The sequence below is a fragment of the Garra rufa genome, chromosome 22 (genome assembly GCF_049309525.1).
Source record: "Garra rufa chromosome 22, GarRuf1.0, whole genome shotgun sequence".
Taxonomy (NCBI): domain Eukaryota; kingdom Metazoa; phylum Chordata; class Actinopteri; order Cypriniformes; family Cyprinidae; genus Garra; species Garra rufa.
The window spans coordinates 37565285-37581860 of NC_133382.1; the positions used below are offsets into that span (position 1 = coordinate 37565285).

General features: G+C 34.1%; 2 protein-coding genes across 2 annotated transcripts in view; both read right to left on the reverse strand.

The window, feature by feature from the left end:
• Positions 1-4014, reverse strand: part of LOC141298379 (uncharacterized) — a 17337-nt gene extending 13323 nt beyond the window's left edge. The window contains exons 1-3 of the mRNA XM_073828895.1: positions 3443-4014; positions 653-769; positions 262-419 (exon numbers count right to left, since the gene is read on the reverse strand). Coding sequence (XP_073684996.1) covers positions 262-419; positions 653-769; positions 3443-3650 — 483 coding nt within the window. The 5' untranslated portion in view covers positions 3651-4014. The remainder of the gene's footprint in view (positions 1-261; positions 420-652; positions 770-3442) is intronic.
• c22h10orf90 (chromosome 22 C10orf90 homolog) overlaps positions 3779-16576 on the reverse strand; it is a 24735-nt gene continuing 11937 nt past the window's right edge. The window contains exons 4-6 of the mRNA XM_073827948.1: positions 14655-14734; positions 3866-4245; positions 3779-3824 (exon numbers count right to left, since the gene is read on the reverse strand). Of these exons, the coding sequence (XP_073684049.1) occupies positions 3779-3824; positions 3866-4245; positions 14655-14734 (506 nt within the window). The remainder of the gene's footprint in view (positions 3825-3865; positions 4246-14654; positions 14735-16576) is intronic.

Genomic DNA, 16576 nt, shown 5'->3' on the forward strand with positions numbered 1-16576 from the left:
GTCACGTTTCCAAGTTTTGTAATTCTGCAAATATTAATAAATAAATAAACAAACTAATCTGAAATAATCAACTTAAGCAAATAATGGCTTTTTTAATTGTAAAATCTTTTAGAGGTAGGGCTATAGTTTGAGTTGGTCTACAGTAATTATAAATAGCTATATCTGTAGATCTCTATTGTATGTCCACATTTAGTTAGCTAGCCAATGAACTGCATTATTTTGGTGCAGAAGTAAACAACAGAAGAGAGAAGAGTAACTCACGCTAAGTGACAGCGGAGCCAAAGCAGTTTGAGGAAGGTCATTTTGGGACTCAAATGGGACAAAATCCACACATTGATCTGCTGGACGTGTTTCGTTCTTTCCATTACCACCAGCAGCCTCTTCTTTGAGCTCTCCGAGTTCATCCTGCCTTATATCCTCTAATAAAGAGAAAAATATTCAGTCTGTAAAGCTCAACACAGGCAAAAAATTCGGCAACTCAGAGAAATGGAGGAAAAACTCCCAACAGTGTGTTGAGCTGCATGTCCAGAGTGTAAAGATATCAATCTCTCTCTGTTGTCTGTATGAAATCCCCTCATCTTGTTAAATGTCAGTGTGTTTCAAGTGAAGTTTGTGTTTGAAGAAGCCAAAGGTCAGGAGAGATCAGGCGTACCTGCTGTTTCTGTGTGGGATGTAGATCGTCTCTGCCGGGCCTGCAGCTTTATGTTGGCGATAACCGCAGCGGCGTTCAGGGCCAGGACGGCATCTGCGCTCAGATCAGCCGAGTTATCTGAGAACAAAGACACTGTGGATCATCCAGAGTCTCTACTAGGCCTGAAACACACTGCACACAAATAGCAGGATGCAAACGCTTCTGGCTGTGCAAGTGGGATTTTGTGGTTGCATTCAGAAATGAAAGTAATGCAAGTGTGCTACGCTCCGTGACAGAATGATATATAGTTGTGCCGGGCCAAAACTACTGTTAGTTAAAGTACTGACATGCTCGTAATGTATGAATGCATTTAGGTCTGCATTAACATATTTGTGTATAATGTATTTTTGGTCTTGGACAGCTACAGTAAACACTAAGTAAGTAAGGAGTTCTGACAAACTCAACTCTGTTATATTGGATTATGTTTATTAAATATTTAATATAATATATGTATAAAGAGTTCATCTCTCATTCCTTGCAATGTTTTTGTGTTCAGTTTTTGGATTTTGAAGATCATTTAACAAAATAATAAATTACTACTAATATGACAGTATAAAATATAATGCAAGTAATAAATAAAATATATAAATATTAAATACAAACAAAATAATATATAAAAATATTATAATGCATTTTTCCAAAACAACATAAAAATATTAAAATGTTATCTGCAAAATAGTATATTACTATTAAATATATATTTATTTATAAAATGTATTTTTCAAATACAATCACTGAACATAAATACTGTACTTTACTAAATACTGTAAATCTTTTTTTTTTTCAAAATATCCAAAAAATTTTACTTTGACATTTGAAAAATACAAATTATAAATGGCAAGGAAGATAAGAATAACACTTTAAAAACACATTTTAAACTAATCACACTTTTCAAAACTAATCACAAAACTATATTTATTTTATTTCCTACTTTAAAAAAATATGGCTTTGATAATAAAATAGTCTTGATTTCCAAGCTTTGTAATTCTGCAGATATTAATAAATAAATAAATAAATAAATAAGCTACCCTAAAATTTCCTGAAAAATTATAATCAAATTAAGTAAATAATGGATTTTTTGTAAATTGTAAAAACATTTTTTTTTTTTTTTTTTTGGAACATTTTCTTTTTTTTCCATTCTGAAATCCTAAATTTCATAGGGAAAATGTTCTAAAAATACACATCTAAATAAATAAATATATACATATTCTTATGACTTCTGGTCTTCTATACATGTTTTTTTTCATCCTGAAATCCTAAATTTCAGGGGGAAAATTCCTCTAAAATGTCCTAAAAAACAAATAATAGGAAACCGAAATAAAAAATAAATACATAATCTCATAATTTTCAGTCTTTAGAATTCTGTAAATGTTTTTTAAACATTTAAACATAAAACATAAAAATTCCAAAGAAGTATAAATAAATAAATAAAGTATAAGTGTATGAAGTAAATTGCAATTTTAATGTAAAAATTCTAAGTGTTTACTTTTAGAGATGTGAGTTAGTCTGAAGTATTTCTAAGTGACTTTATTTCAAGGGTGTGAAAACAAAAATACAAACATAAATAAATAAATATTCACCTGATTTTCAGTCTTTAGAATTCTGTAATGATTTTTAAACATTTTATTTATTTGTTTTCATTGTGAAATCCTAAATTGCAGTGGGAAAATTCCTCTAAAATGTCCAGAAAAATGTCCAGAAAAAAAAAAAAAAATATAATATATATAATATATAATATAATATATTATATATAAAGTATATAGCTTTTTTAATGTAAAAATTGTAAATTTATACTTTTAGTAAATTTATTACAATGGTGGGAAAACAAATATCCAAACAAACAAACATAAACAAACAAACAAACAAACAAATAATTATTCTTATGACTTTCGGTATTTGGAATTCTGTAAATGTTTTTTTTTAAACATTTTTGTTTTTCAAACAAAAAAAAATCATCCTGAAATCCTAAATTTTTATCAGGCTCCAATGCAAGGTTTCTATGTAAGTAGTGGTACTTCTGATTGGGCTGAGGTTAGGATTTTTAGCAAGTTTGAAGCAAAAAGTATTTGATGTGATGCATAATGTGTCAAGAGCATTCACATTTTTGACCGAGATGGCTTTTAGGGGGTTTTGCATCTGAACTCTTCATATATATATTATAATATATATACCCATATACATACAAACATAAATAAATAAATATTATCATAATTTTCAGTCTTTATAAAGAATATAGTGAAAAAATATAAGCTATATAGTATTTTTAATATAAAAATTCTAAATGTTTACTTGTAGATGCATAAATTACTCTAAAGTAATTCTAAGTGACTTTATTTTAAACCAACGTCATCTACGCATGTCCTCAGATAGTTAAATCCGCGTGTACGCATGTATGTCGTCGCTTGTCAGATATTTCTCTCTGCGTGCAGCGGCTCTGAATTCCCACGGAAGCTCCGAAACCCGGTATTGAAAGCAGGGTAGAAATAGATTATGCATGCAAAGGGATGCGTGGGAAAATGAAAAGATGAGAAAACGCAAGACAGAAAAGAGAAAGACAGTGGAGAAATCTTCCGTCTCAGGGCCGTCGACCGCTACACCGCGCGTATCTGCCGTGAAAAGCCTCAATTAAAAACCTCTGCTCTCTCGCGCGATAATACTCATCCATTATACATCAAAGCGGCACAGCGCGGCCTCGGCCTGCAGTGTGTTCTTCTTTACTGTGTGCAATATCCACAGAGGCTCTGCTAGTACCTGCTGCTTTCAGTAGCGTGAGAGGTTTGTTTCCCAAAACCTCGCTTCGATCCCACTCAAATCCCTCTTTCCTCGTGTTCCTGTCCTCGCCTCCGGAGGCCGAGCGCCTTCTGTGCTTCGCTGCTGCTGCTGGAACTAACAAGGTCAATATTTGTCTTCTGGGGAACAGAAGAGCTCTTGTTGTGAAACGCTGGATGTGTAACTGCATTAGTGCCAAGATCTGTGCAGTTAAACAGTCTTGCGTCGCAGCTTAGAGGCCTTCGAGGTGGCTTGTATTTTTTGGTGTCGCTCTCTGCTGCTTTAGTGCTGTCACTCGGGTTGAGGTAAAAAGACAGGCTAGATCTGTGGTGGGACCTCCATTGATTTCCTCCCGGCTCTAGAGCTATAGTTAATGAGGGATTGACTTCAGATTCATTGGTGAACCGGTTTCCGTTGAGTCCTTCAGTGTAGCTGTGTCTGAAACGCTCTCTCTGTTCGGTCATTTTCACAACGGTTGCTTTTCGCCTCAATACCACGCCGTGGTCCATCTCTTCTTGATTGGCGATGGGACAGCTGGTGGTGTTTTTCATCCTCTGCTCGGTGACTTTGACCACTAGGGCTTTTCTTCGTCCATTGGCTAGGTCATCCTGAGCCTTGGAGTTTGTCTGTGTGACCTTCCTGGAAGTGAGAGTGATGGATGATATTGAAGAGCTGAAGGACTCCGGTGCACTTCCACGCCTGCATGCGGGATGAGGTCCAGCGTGGCCCGGATTCCATGCTTGAGGTCCAATTCGTCCTCCCTCAGAGCTTGCGGATCCTGAAACCTGGAAGCAAACAAATGAAATCCCTTGAATTGGGCTTTGTGTGGATGAAAGAGGTTCTCTCTATGCCTCCTGTATTGATTCCAATGCTTTTTGGTAACAACTCGCAACATACAAGGGCATTCTGATATCTTCTACGACAGCCGTATGAGTTTCAGAGGCTGGTTACGTTGGAATTCGAGGAACGTTTTATTAAGTTATGAGAATTCCAGGAGAGTTTTAATCTTTTAAAACACAAGTGGCTTACTTTCAAGGAGCCTGAATTGAAAGAGAGAGAAGCTACTGCATATGAACATGAAAAGCGGGTCATGTACCATAGTATATATTAATGTACCATGGTGCCTCCTTGGTATAAATTCAACAATAAAGCCAGCACCATGCACTAAAGGAGTAGTTCACTTCCAGAACAGAAAATTGCAGATAATATACTCACCCTGTTGTCATCCAAAATGTTCATGCCTTTCTTTCTTCAGTCGTAAAGAAATTATGTGTTTTGAGGAAAACATTCCAGGAATTATCTCCATATAGTGGACTTCAATGGTGCCTGTGAGTTTGAACTTCCAAAATGCAGTTTCAGTGCAGCTTCAAAGGGCTCTAAACGATCCCAGCCAAGGAATAAAGGTCTTATCTAGTAAAACGATTGGTTATTTTCTAAAAAAAAAAATATATATATATATATATATATTAGGGGTGGGCATAGATTAATTTTTTTAATCTAGATTAATCTAGATTAAATTTTCGAATTAATCTAGATTAATCTAGATTAAAATGGCTCATTTGAATTCTGCTGAAGGCATTCAGAATATGTATGCTACCCAAATAATGACTTAAAGTCTTTGAGAATGGATCATAAAGCTCATAAAGCTGTTCTATGATAATTTGTCGATGAAAATAAATTATGTTCAATTAGATGTACTTGTGTAAACTAACTAACTAACAATGAAATTATTTTTTCTACCTATTTGATTGTGTTTTTTTAACGTCAACACCTACCCAGCCCATTACATGTTACACCGTACTTTTATTTTGACAGGTTTGCCATGAAGTTTCTGTGTCATACAGTATGATATGATGATAGTTTTGAAACGGTAAAAGTGACACTCACAGCAGTTTGGGAGATTGAGTTTATCTGTTCATGTGAGATGAAAATGCCAAAAATTACCGGGAGCGTCACGTGTGCTTCAGTATGCGTGTAGTAAAAGCTCGTCTCCGCCATGCATACATACGGCTAGGCACACGGAACATATCGGATTCATATTAAAACGGTCTTTTTGCATTTCAGTTTTCACATACACTAGTCCATATTGCGATTTGAATTAAGTGACAGACCAACATTTGATTTATGAATCCAAAAAACGACGAATTTATGTGGCATTTCGCTATAGTAGATCCGGTTTTTATGAATGGAGGACGACGTGATCCCGTCTGTGTTTTGGCGGAGGAGACGTAAACGCGGCGACCATATTCTATAGTCTTCGGTATACATCCGCGTTAAACTATCAAGGTGAAAGTCATCATAGCTTGCTTAGTTTAGACCCAGCTCCCAACCCAGATTTGAGAATAGATTAACGGCGATATTTTTTTTATCGCGCGATAAGAGTTTCACGTTAACGCAGCACGTTAACGCCGATAACGGCCCACCACTAATATATATATATATATATATATATATATATATATATATATATATATATATATATATATATATATACTTTTTAACCTAAAATGCTCATCTTGTCTAGCTCTGCGTTGAGCATGCATACTCAGTTTACTCTGTACCCAACCCAGTGCTTACCAAGTCAACATCCAAAGAAGGTCAAACGTCCTTTACAAAAAAAGGTAAAACAGTGATGTAGGGCGATATTGAAGTTGGAGGAGAAAATGAGATGGGAGTTTTTCAACATGCCCTAACTGTCTTGAACAGGAATACACAGAGTTCAGGCAGAGCTAGACATGATGAGTGTTTGAAGTTAAAAAGTATATACATTGTTATTTAAAAAAAACAATAACCGATTGTTTCGCTAGATAAGACTCTTCTTCATCAGCTGGGATCATTTAGAGTTGAAGCTGCATTTAAACTGCATTTTGAAAGTTCAAACTCGGGGGCAACTATATGGAGAAAAATCCTGAAATGTTTTCCTCAAAACACATAATTTCTTTACGACAGGTCATGTACCATAGCACATTTTAAAGTACAATGGTGCCACAATGGAATAACCAGTTTAACTTCTGAATGAATCAATATTTGAGCGTAAAACTGGATGTTTAAATTAGGAAATATAGATGATTCGATATGTTAGTATAAATCCAACAATAAGACCAGCAACATGCATTAAGAAAGAATATTTTGAACAATTTGGAGTTGGGTTGTCTTAAACAGAGAGAACATTTGTAAAAGCTTGACCAAATACATATACAATACCGTTCAAAAGTTTGGGGTCAGTAAGACTTGTAATAGTCTTTAAAGAAGTCTCTTCTGCTCATCAAGGCTGCATTTATTTGATTAAAAATACAGAAAGAAACAGTAATATTGCTAAATGTTTTTACAATATAAAATAATATTTTTTATTTTAACATACTTTAAAATAGAATTTATTCCTGTGATGAAAAACTGACTTTTTATCAGCTGTTACTCCAGGCTTAAGTGTCATATGATCCTTCAGAAATCATTCTAATATGCTGATTTATTATTAGAATGATCCATGTAGGTGTCAGAGTCATGTCTGTGTATTGTCCTGTTCTGTCATGTTTTCCAAGTGTTTTTCCCCCCATGTTTCTAGCTCATATGGTTTAGTCCTTGTCTCCCCCTTTTGGTTATGTTTAGTTAGTTCAGTCTTGCCCATATTTGTATTTCCCCTTGTTATCTTGTTAGTGACCACGCCCCGTTTCAGTGTATTTAAGAGTCTGTGTGTTCACTCCCCATTTGTCCGTCAATGATTTCTGTTACCTCAGTTTGCTTGTGTTCATGTGCTCATCTTTTACTCCCGGTCTTTGTTTGTTTATGTTAGTTTCAGTGTTTCATTTAATAAACTGTTTACGTTTCATTTACTCCGGTTTCTCCTCATCATTCTACACTCCTCAACCCCGCCTGGATCGTGACAGAAGGATAATATCAACAGTTGTGCTGCCAAATATTTTTTGGAACCTGTAATTTTCTTTCATGAATAACAAGTTTAAAAAGTACAGTGTTTATTCAAAAAATATATTTTTTTTATAACAATGTAAATTATTTATTATTAACTTTTAATAAACTTTGAATTATTAACTTATTCACATTACATCCTTGGTGAATAAAAGTATTAATTTCTTAAAAAAAAAAAAGAAACAATAAAAATGTACTGATCCTAAACTTTTGAACAGTAGTGTTTTTATAACTTAAGCAGTATATATACACTTATATATACTGCTGTTCAAAAGTTTGGGATCAGAAAGATGTGTAATGTTTTTAAAGAGGTATTTTCTGCTCACCAAGGCTGTATTTATTTGAATAAAAATACAGAAAAAGCAGTAATATTCTGAAATATTATTGCAATTTAAAATACTGGCTTAATATTTTAATGTATTTTAAAATATAATTTATTCCTGTGATGCAAAGCTGAATTCTCAGCATCATTACTCTAGTCTTCAGTGTTACATGTTCCTTCAAAAATCATTCTAATATGTTGAGTTACTTTTTTCAGGATTTTTTGATCAATAAAAGAACAGCATTTATTTAAAATAGAAATCTGTTCAGTGTTCAAACTTTTTATTCTTTCTTTTTTGAAAGAAATTAATACTTTTATTCTGCAAGGATAAGTTAAATTAATTAAAAAAGTGACAGCAAAGGCTTATATTGTTAGAAAAGTTTTATATTTTGAAAAATTCCTTTTTAACTTCTTATTCATCAAAGAATCCTGAAAAAAGTATCACACATTCCAAAAAATATTTGGAATATTGAAATGATTTCTGAAGGCTTATGTGACAGTTAAGACTGGAGTAATCATGCTGAAAAAAGTTTTAAAGTAACATTACATTAAAGTAACAAAACATTATTTTATATTGTAAAAACATTTCACAATATTACCGTTTTTCTGTATTTTTGATCAAATAAATACAGCCTTGATGAGCATAAGAGACTAAAAAACATTACAAATCTCACTGATCCCCAAACTTTTGAACAGCAGTATATACATACATACAAGTTTATATCTGTAATAATCCAGTTGATATAAGACCAGGAACATACATTAAGAAAGAACAAGTCAGTTTTGGTTTTAGTTACATTGTCTTTAGAAAAAGAAGTATTTCTGTAGATACTAAAACAGTTTATTATTTCTTCTGCCACACAATGTCCCATTGGGGGAGTAAAATGCTAAAAAGTTCATCAAAATAAAAATGAAAGAGATGCAGAAAAGCTGCCTTGAGTAAACATCCCATAAGCAGCGCAACAAACACAGAAAGAGATTCATTCAGAGAACACATTTATCCAATAGAAACAATCCGTACAGTGTTAATTCAGAGCAACTGCTCGTCCCGTTGAGGTTGGTTTGTGTGTAGGTCATCTGGATTGATGCATGTAACTGATTACAAGATGCTCTTAAACAGTGTTTACAGTGTTTCTAAATGAAAGACTGCTGGGGAACACAAGCTCAGCGCAGATAAACTTGATCAAAGATTTGTAATATTTGTTTAGCGCTTCATGAACATCTAAATAACCACTTTAAAACGTACATTACACTTAGGTTCTTAGCAGATGCTCGTATTGAAAAGCAACTTGGGCCCAGACCAGATCTGCATACTATTTGACTGATTCTGAAGGGAAATCAAATGGATTTAAACATGGTAAACAATGTAAAATAAGTTTCTACAACACTAAACTTGAAATTCAACAAGGATGCATTACATTTCTATTTCAAATAAATGCTGTTCTTACACAAAAATGCAGTATCGGTCAAAAGTTTTTGAACAGTAAGATTTTTAATGTTTTTTTTTTAACCCTTGTGCAACCTTACGGACATTTTTGTCCATTTCAGTTTTTTTTTTGTTATAAGTGTGCCTGTGTTAATGCCAACTGCATTCGTTTTGGCTCAGGTGTTTATTTTTATTGAAATCTTAATATTTCACCCTCATTTTCTTTAAAAAATCTATTTCACCCTCCGTACAAAAAATACTCACACTCAGGAACTTAAGGACAAAAATGTCCACATTGAAACCCATTAAAACAATTTTTTAACCCAGGGTCATTTGACTATAAAATGATGCAATATTTGCTAATAGGCTTCAATTTTCTTCAATAAAATTTTTACATTTTTACTATTTTTTACTAGATTGTGGCATTTTTTTCAAATTTGGCATATACATTTTTTTTAAATCTAACACTACATAAAACATATAAAATTGGTCTTCACTGACACACCCAAGAATCTAATAAGCAAAGAAAAAAAATTCTGCTTAGCATTTAGTATATGGAAATTAACTACTATTTTATATTTTTCAATAAAAAACACCTGTGGCATTATGTAAACAAACCAGCATTTAAAGGGTTGCAATTCTGAAAATCAATGAATGCTTGGTATCTATGGATAGAACAGATGCTGGATAAAAAAATCAACATCAGTGAAAGTGGAAAAAATTATTAATAAATCATATTTTTATGACAGTTTTTGGACATGGACATTTTTGTCCATTTTGCGTAGCTTTTTTTTTTTTTGACACACATAGGGTTAAAGAAGTCTCTTCTGCTCACAATCCTGCATTTATTTGATCCAAAGTACAGTAAAAACACTAATATTTTGAAATATCTGTACTATTTAAAATAACTCTTTTCTATTTGAATATATTTTAAAATGTAATTTATTATTATTATGTTGAAAACAGCTAAATAGAATTTTTTCAAGTTTAGAAGAACAGAATTGATCTGAAATAGAAATCTTTTGTAACATTACAAATATCATCATTTTTGATCAATTTAAAGCATCCTTGCTAAATAAAAATACTAATTTCTATCATTTCTGAATTTCTGAAGGATCATGTAACACTGAAAACTGAAGTAATGATGCTGAAAATTCAGCTTTAAATTTCAGGAATAAATTACATTTTAAAATATATTCAAATAGAAAACAATTGCAACAATATTTTAAAATATAACTATTTTTGAACAAATAAATGCATCTTTGGTGAGTTTAAGAGACCTCTTTAAATCATTTAAAATTTTAGAATGTTCTAAAATGATTTAAAATAATACAAAATTCCATTTGTACAAAAAATGATGGGTGGAGTTAGCAAAAACAGCCATTGCCTACAAAGTTGCCTACAATAGACACTGGCATTACTCAAACCATGTGCTTTTGAATCACAAGTTTCTATCAGGAGCAGCAAGGCTTTAAGAACCATATAATCATGCAAATCTATATTAGCGGTTTCTTTCAGTTAAATGCTGTATTTATAACATGTAGGACAACAAACAGCCATCTCTCTGTTTGGGAGCCGAGAGACCCAACATCCATTTGAATAGCGTGAAAAAAAACATTAAAGCATCGGGCTCATACTGCGTGACATTTTCAGATTTTAAGCGAAATGACAACATAACACGCTTATACTGCCAAAAATGTTGCATTATTTAGTTTGTGTCTCTCAGAGACGCGAGACATAAAACATAAATAAATGCAATGGGTTTTGACATGCTACAATAATCTGACTGGTGCACACACTTCAGAAAAACACTTCTGCAAGCTTTATATTTTGATTTATTTGATTGTTTTGCTCTACGGTGTGTTTCTGGTGTCAAATTGACCCCAAACAGAAGCTGTACTGTATAATAATCACTTGTTTTAAAGGTTAATGCATACTTATGATAAATGTGAGGGGTTATAGTTCAATAATATCTGCCTGCTAGGGTTTTGATCAGTATTTCAGATTAATATTTGAAGGATTATATAACTAGATGAGTAAAGTTGGTAGACAAACTTTGAAGTTGGCTTGAGAAAGCCTTGTCTAAAAGTTTGAAAAAACTTTGAAAGGCTTAAAGTTTGAATTCAGTTGTTAAAATGGAAGCTTGAGACAGAGTGGGAACACATGCATGTTTCTAGCATGAATCAGCATGTTGCTACCATTATTTAGGATGCTTTAACCAGGTTGTTAGATTTAGATTTAGCATGAACTAGCATGTTGCTAGCATGTCTCTAACATGATTAGCAAGTTACTAGCATGAAAAGCCTGTTACTAGCATGTTTTAGCATAATTAGCATGTTTTTAACATGTTGCTAGCATGATTATAGCATGATTAGCATGCTGCTAGCATGTTTCTAACATGATTAGCAAGTTACTAGCATTCTGCTAGCATGATTAATTTCTTTTAGTGTGTTACTAGCATAATTATAGCATTATTGGGATTTTAACATTTTGCAAACATGTTTCTAACATGATTAGCAAGTTACTAGCATGTTATTAGCATGTTTTTAACATGATTAACAAGTTGCTGGGATGGTTACAGCATGATTAGCATGTTGCTAGCATGTTTTTAACATGATTAGCAAGTTACTAGCATGAAAAGCCTGTTACTAGCATGTTTTAGCATAATTAGCATGTTTTTAACATGTTGCTAGCATGATTATAGCATGATTAGCATGCTGCTAGCATGTTTCTAACATGATTAGCAAGTTACTAGCATTCTGCTAGCATGATTTTAGCCTGATTAATATGTTTTAGCATGTTACTAGCATAATTCTAGCATGACTGGGATTTTAACATTTTGCAAACATGTTTTTAACATGATTAGCAAGTTACTAGCATGTTATTAGCATGTTTTTAACATGATTAACAAGTTGTTAGGATGATTACAGCATGATTAGCAAATTACTAGCATGAAAAGCCTGTTACTAGCATGTTTTAGCATTAATTAACATGTTTTTAACGTTGCTAGCATGATTATAGCATGATTAGCATGTTGCTAGCATGTTTCTAAGATGATTCGCAAGTTACTAGCATTCTGCTAGCATGATTATTATGTTTTAGTATATTACTAGCATAATTCTTGCATAATTGGGATTTTAGCATTTTGCAAACATGTTTCTAACATGATTAGCAAGTTACTAGCATGATTATAAAATGATTAGCATGTTGCTAGCATGTTTGTAACATGATAAGCTAGTTACTAGCATTCTGCTAGCATGATTATTATGTTTTATAGCATAATTCTTACATAATTGGCATTTAGCATTTTTTCTAATATGATTAGCAAGTTACTAGCATGTTATTGGCATGTTTTTAACATGATTAACAAGTTGCTAGCATGATTACAGCATGATTAGCATGTTTCTAGTATGTTACTAGCATAATTCTAGCATTATTAACATTTAAGCATTTTGCAAACCTGTTTCTAGCGTGATTAGCCAGTTACTAACATGTTATTAACATGTTTCTAACATGATAACAAGTTACTAGCATGATTCTAGCATGGTTAGCATGTTACTAGGATGTTGTTAACAAGCTGCTAGTATGATTATCAAGTTACTAGCCTGTTGCTAGCATGATTCTAGCATGGTTAGCATTTTATTAAGATGTTTCTAACATGATTAGCAAGTTACTAGTATGTCGCTAGCATGATTCTAGCATGATTACCATTTGGTTTGCATGTTACTAACATGTTTATATAGCATGATTAGCATGTTCATAACATGTTGCTGGCATGTTTCTAGCATGATTAGCAAGTTACTAACATGTTGCTAGCATGATTAGCATTTTATTAGTATGTTGCTAGCATAATTCTAACATAATTAGCATGTTAGCATGATTGACATGTTGCTAGTATGATTCTAGCATAATTAGAAAGTTTCTAACATGATTCTAACATGGTTAGCATTTTATATCTAGTTGCTAGCATGATTAGCATGTTGCTAGCATGTTGTTAACATGATTCTAGCATTATTAGAAAATTTCTAACATGATTATAGCATGGTTAGCATGTTATAGCTAGTTGCTAGCATGATTAGCATGTTACTAGCATGTTGTTAGCATGATTATGTTACTAGCATGATTCTAGCATAATTAGCTAGTTTCTAGCATGATTATCATGTTACTAGCATGTTAGCATGATTGTCATGTTACTAGCATGGTTCTAGCATAATTAGCTAGTTTCTAGCATGATTAGCATGTTACTAACATGCTGTTAGCCTGATCGGCATATTGCTAGCAATATTAATATAGACATACAGACAGACAGACAGACAGATAGACAGATAGACAGATAGATAGATAGATAGATAGATAGATAGATAGATAGATAGATAGATAGATAGATGGATGAGTTTGAATAGATAGATAGATAGACAGATAGATAGATAGATAGATAGATAGATAGATAGATAGATAGATAGATAGATAGATAGATAGATGAGTTTGAATAGATAGATAGATAGATAGATAGATAGATAGATAGATGAGTTTGAATAGATAGATAGATAGATAGATAGATAGATAGATAGATAGATAGATAGATAGATAGATAGATAGATGAGTTTGAATAGATAGATAGATAGATAGATAGATGAGTTTGAATAGATAGATAGATAGATAGATAGATAGATAGATAGATAGATAGATAGATAGATAGATAGATAGATAGATAGATAGATGAGTTTGAATAGATAGATAGATAGATAGATAGATAGATAGATAGATAGATAGATAGATAGATAGATGAGTTTGAATAGATAGATAGATAGATAGATAGATAGATAGAGTTTGAATAGATAGATAGATAGATAGATGAGTTTGAATAGATAGATAGATAGATAGATAGATAGATAGATAGATAGATAGATAGATAGATAGATGAGTTTGAATAGATAGATAGATAGATAGATAGATAGATAGATAGATAGATAGATAGATAGATAGATAGATAGATAGATAGATAGATAGACAGACAGATAGATAGACAGACAGATAGATAGATAGATAGATAGATAGATAGATAGATAGATAGATAGATAGATAGACAGATAGATAGACAGATAGATAGATAGATAGATAGATAGATAGATAAGTTTGAATGCCTTAAAAATATAGTACATAGAAAGGAAGCTTAACTGAGTCTCAAGGAATTCTGGGAGTTTTGACAGTTGGAGTTTGAATAGTCTTGGCTCATTTGAACATTCCGTCAATGTAAATCTACAGGATTCTTGGTGGTTTTGATAGTCTGGTTTACGAAAACTGTAAGTCGGATCAGTCTGAAAATATACAGAACATCTAGTCAGACCAGTCTGAAGGTCTGACCCAAGTTTGGTGGTTGTTGCTTGAAAGCTCCAGGATGAAATAGTGTTTAAATTTTGGCTCAGAAGAATAATAATTATACGCAATTTCTCAAGCCAACTTAATGAAGACACTAAGAACAAAACATAAAACTAGTTTTATCAGAACAGTGTTAGACTCACCTGGTGGAGGACGGATGGTGTTGTTTCAAGTGTCCTCCAGTATCTGAAACCTATAGCTTCAGGCCTCACAGCTTCCCTGTCTGAAAAAAACAAGAAAAGTTTTTCATTGGGAGATAGAACATAAAGCCGACTAAAGAGTGTGTTTTTGCGTATGATATATAAATCCAGCGGCGTTCCCTGCCACTCCTGTGTCACAATAAGGTCGATCTTTCCTGTTGCGTGTGTTTACACTGTCAGCAGAGGTCTGCTTAGAGCGCCTTAACCTGCATCACTTACAGGTGTCAGGAAGACAGAGAGCGAGCGGGAGAGATTTTCATCTGACAGAGCGTCGCCGCGCCACCGGCTGTGATGGATCGTTCTCTGTCAGTGTTGCCATGGAGACGCGGTTACGGCATCGTCTCTGACAGCTAAAGGTGGCAAGCTAACTATTTCTTGCCGTCGATTTTTAGGCGAGTAATCGCACTTCACACTGGCAGCTAACACCTGACAGGCAGCTATCTTCCCAGCATGCTCCCGGTTCGCGGGGCAGCGCGGCACACACTCCTGTCAGCTGCTCAGGTGTTGTGTGTCAATTTCTGAGTCGTATTTATGTATTCACGCTGTCGTAATTACCAGTGGGAAACTCGGGGAAGCTTTGGCTTTCAGAACTGAGGGCGTGTCATTTAAGAATCGTGGTGGAAACAAATTGATATGGATCACAATTAAAGCTGAAGTGTGTGATTTAAGTGTGTCACCATATCCACCTTACTTTTCCCGGCCATTTGTAATGTTAAATGTTATGGGTCTGGCTTCCGGTCTCATCCGAGTCCAGCTGTTTTTTTGCTTACCATATTATTTTAATGTATTATTTTTAATTATGAACACACTGGTTTGTATTGTAAACAGTTTTACCGTTTACTTCGCTATGTTTTCTTCTCATTATTTATGACCCGAAGTGTCGCCCAATAGAGACAGAGTGCCACGCGTCATAATCTGAAGGCCACGCCCACCGGGGGGGGAAAACAAACCGACGCTCTCCATTGACTTTCGCTGTGTCTAAATTCAGGGTCTACACAAGCGGCAACCTCCCGCTCTCTCTACTGAAACCAACACGGAAGTGACTTAAACTGCAATTCATTGACTGGCCGCTAGAGACTGGCTGCAAAAGGGAGTCAGTCCCATTGACTCCCCATGTTAAAATGCCCAACTTTAGAGCAGAAAAAAGTATGTTTACAGCCTGGTTCAAAAAATGGTTTTGGTCTATATAGCTAGTTTTGCCCTTCATGTCAACTGTGAGGGGGGTGAATTTTTTTCATAACTCATCTGTTTAAATTATATTAAGCCTTAAAGTTCAGCATAATTAAGGGCGTAGCCACTTGAGTGACAGGGGGATTGCTGCTGCTGTCACCACTGTCGCACTAGGTGGGCGTGGTTTCAGTAACTAGCTCCACCCACGTCCCGCCTTTTTGCTCATTTATGATTATCCGGGAGTGATGTGCGGTGACGCGATTCCAAGATGGCGACGGCCGACTCCCGCCCACTATGAGCTTCAAAACAGCGCTTTAGAATCCTACGGGTGACGTCACGGATCCTACGTCCATATTTTTTTACAGTCTATGGGTCTACATCCTTCGGAGGACTCATTTGAAGGATGCTACGTCACAGCGTCGCGACGAAGGCTGTCCAAATTCGTAGGATCCTTCAAATGCGGCCAACAAATACGTCCTCCTTTTCCCCGAATTGGAAGGATGGGTCTTTTGGATCCTTTCCCGTCCTACCTATCCCATAATTCCTTTCGGCGGAGCGCTTCCAGAATTTTCAAATAATGGCGGACGATGCGAGCATAGAGGAATATGCTTTTTGATTTTTTTTCTAGGAAATGAAAAAAACAGGTTGAAAAAATTGATTTTCCAAAAATAATTCTTTAATTCCCTTTAAAACCA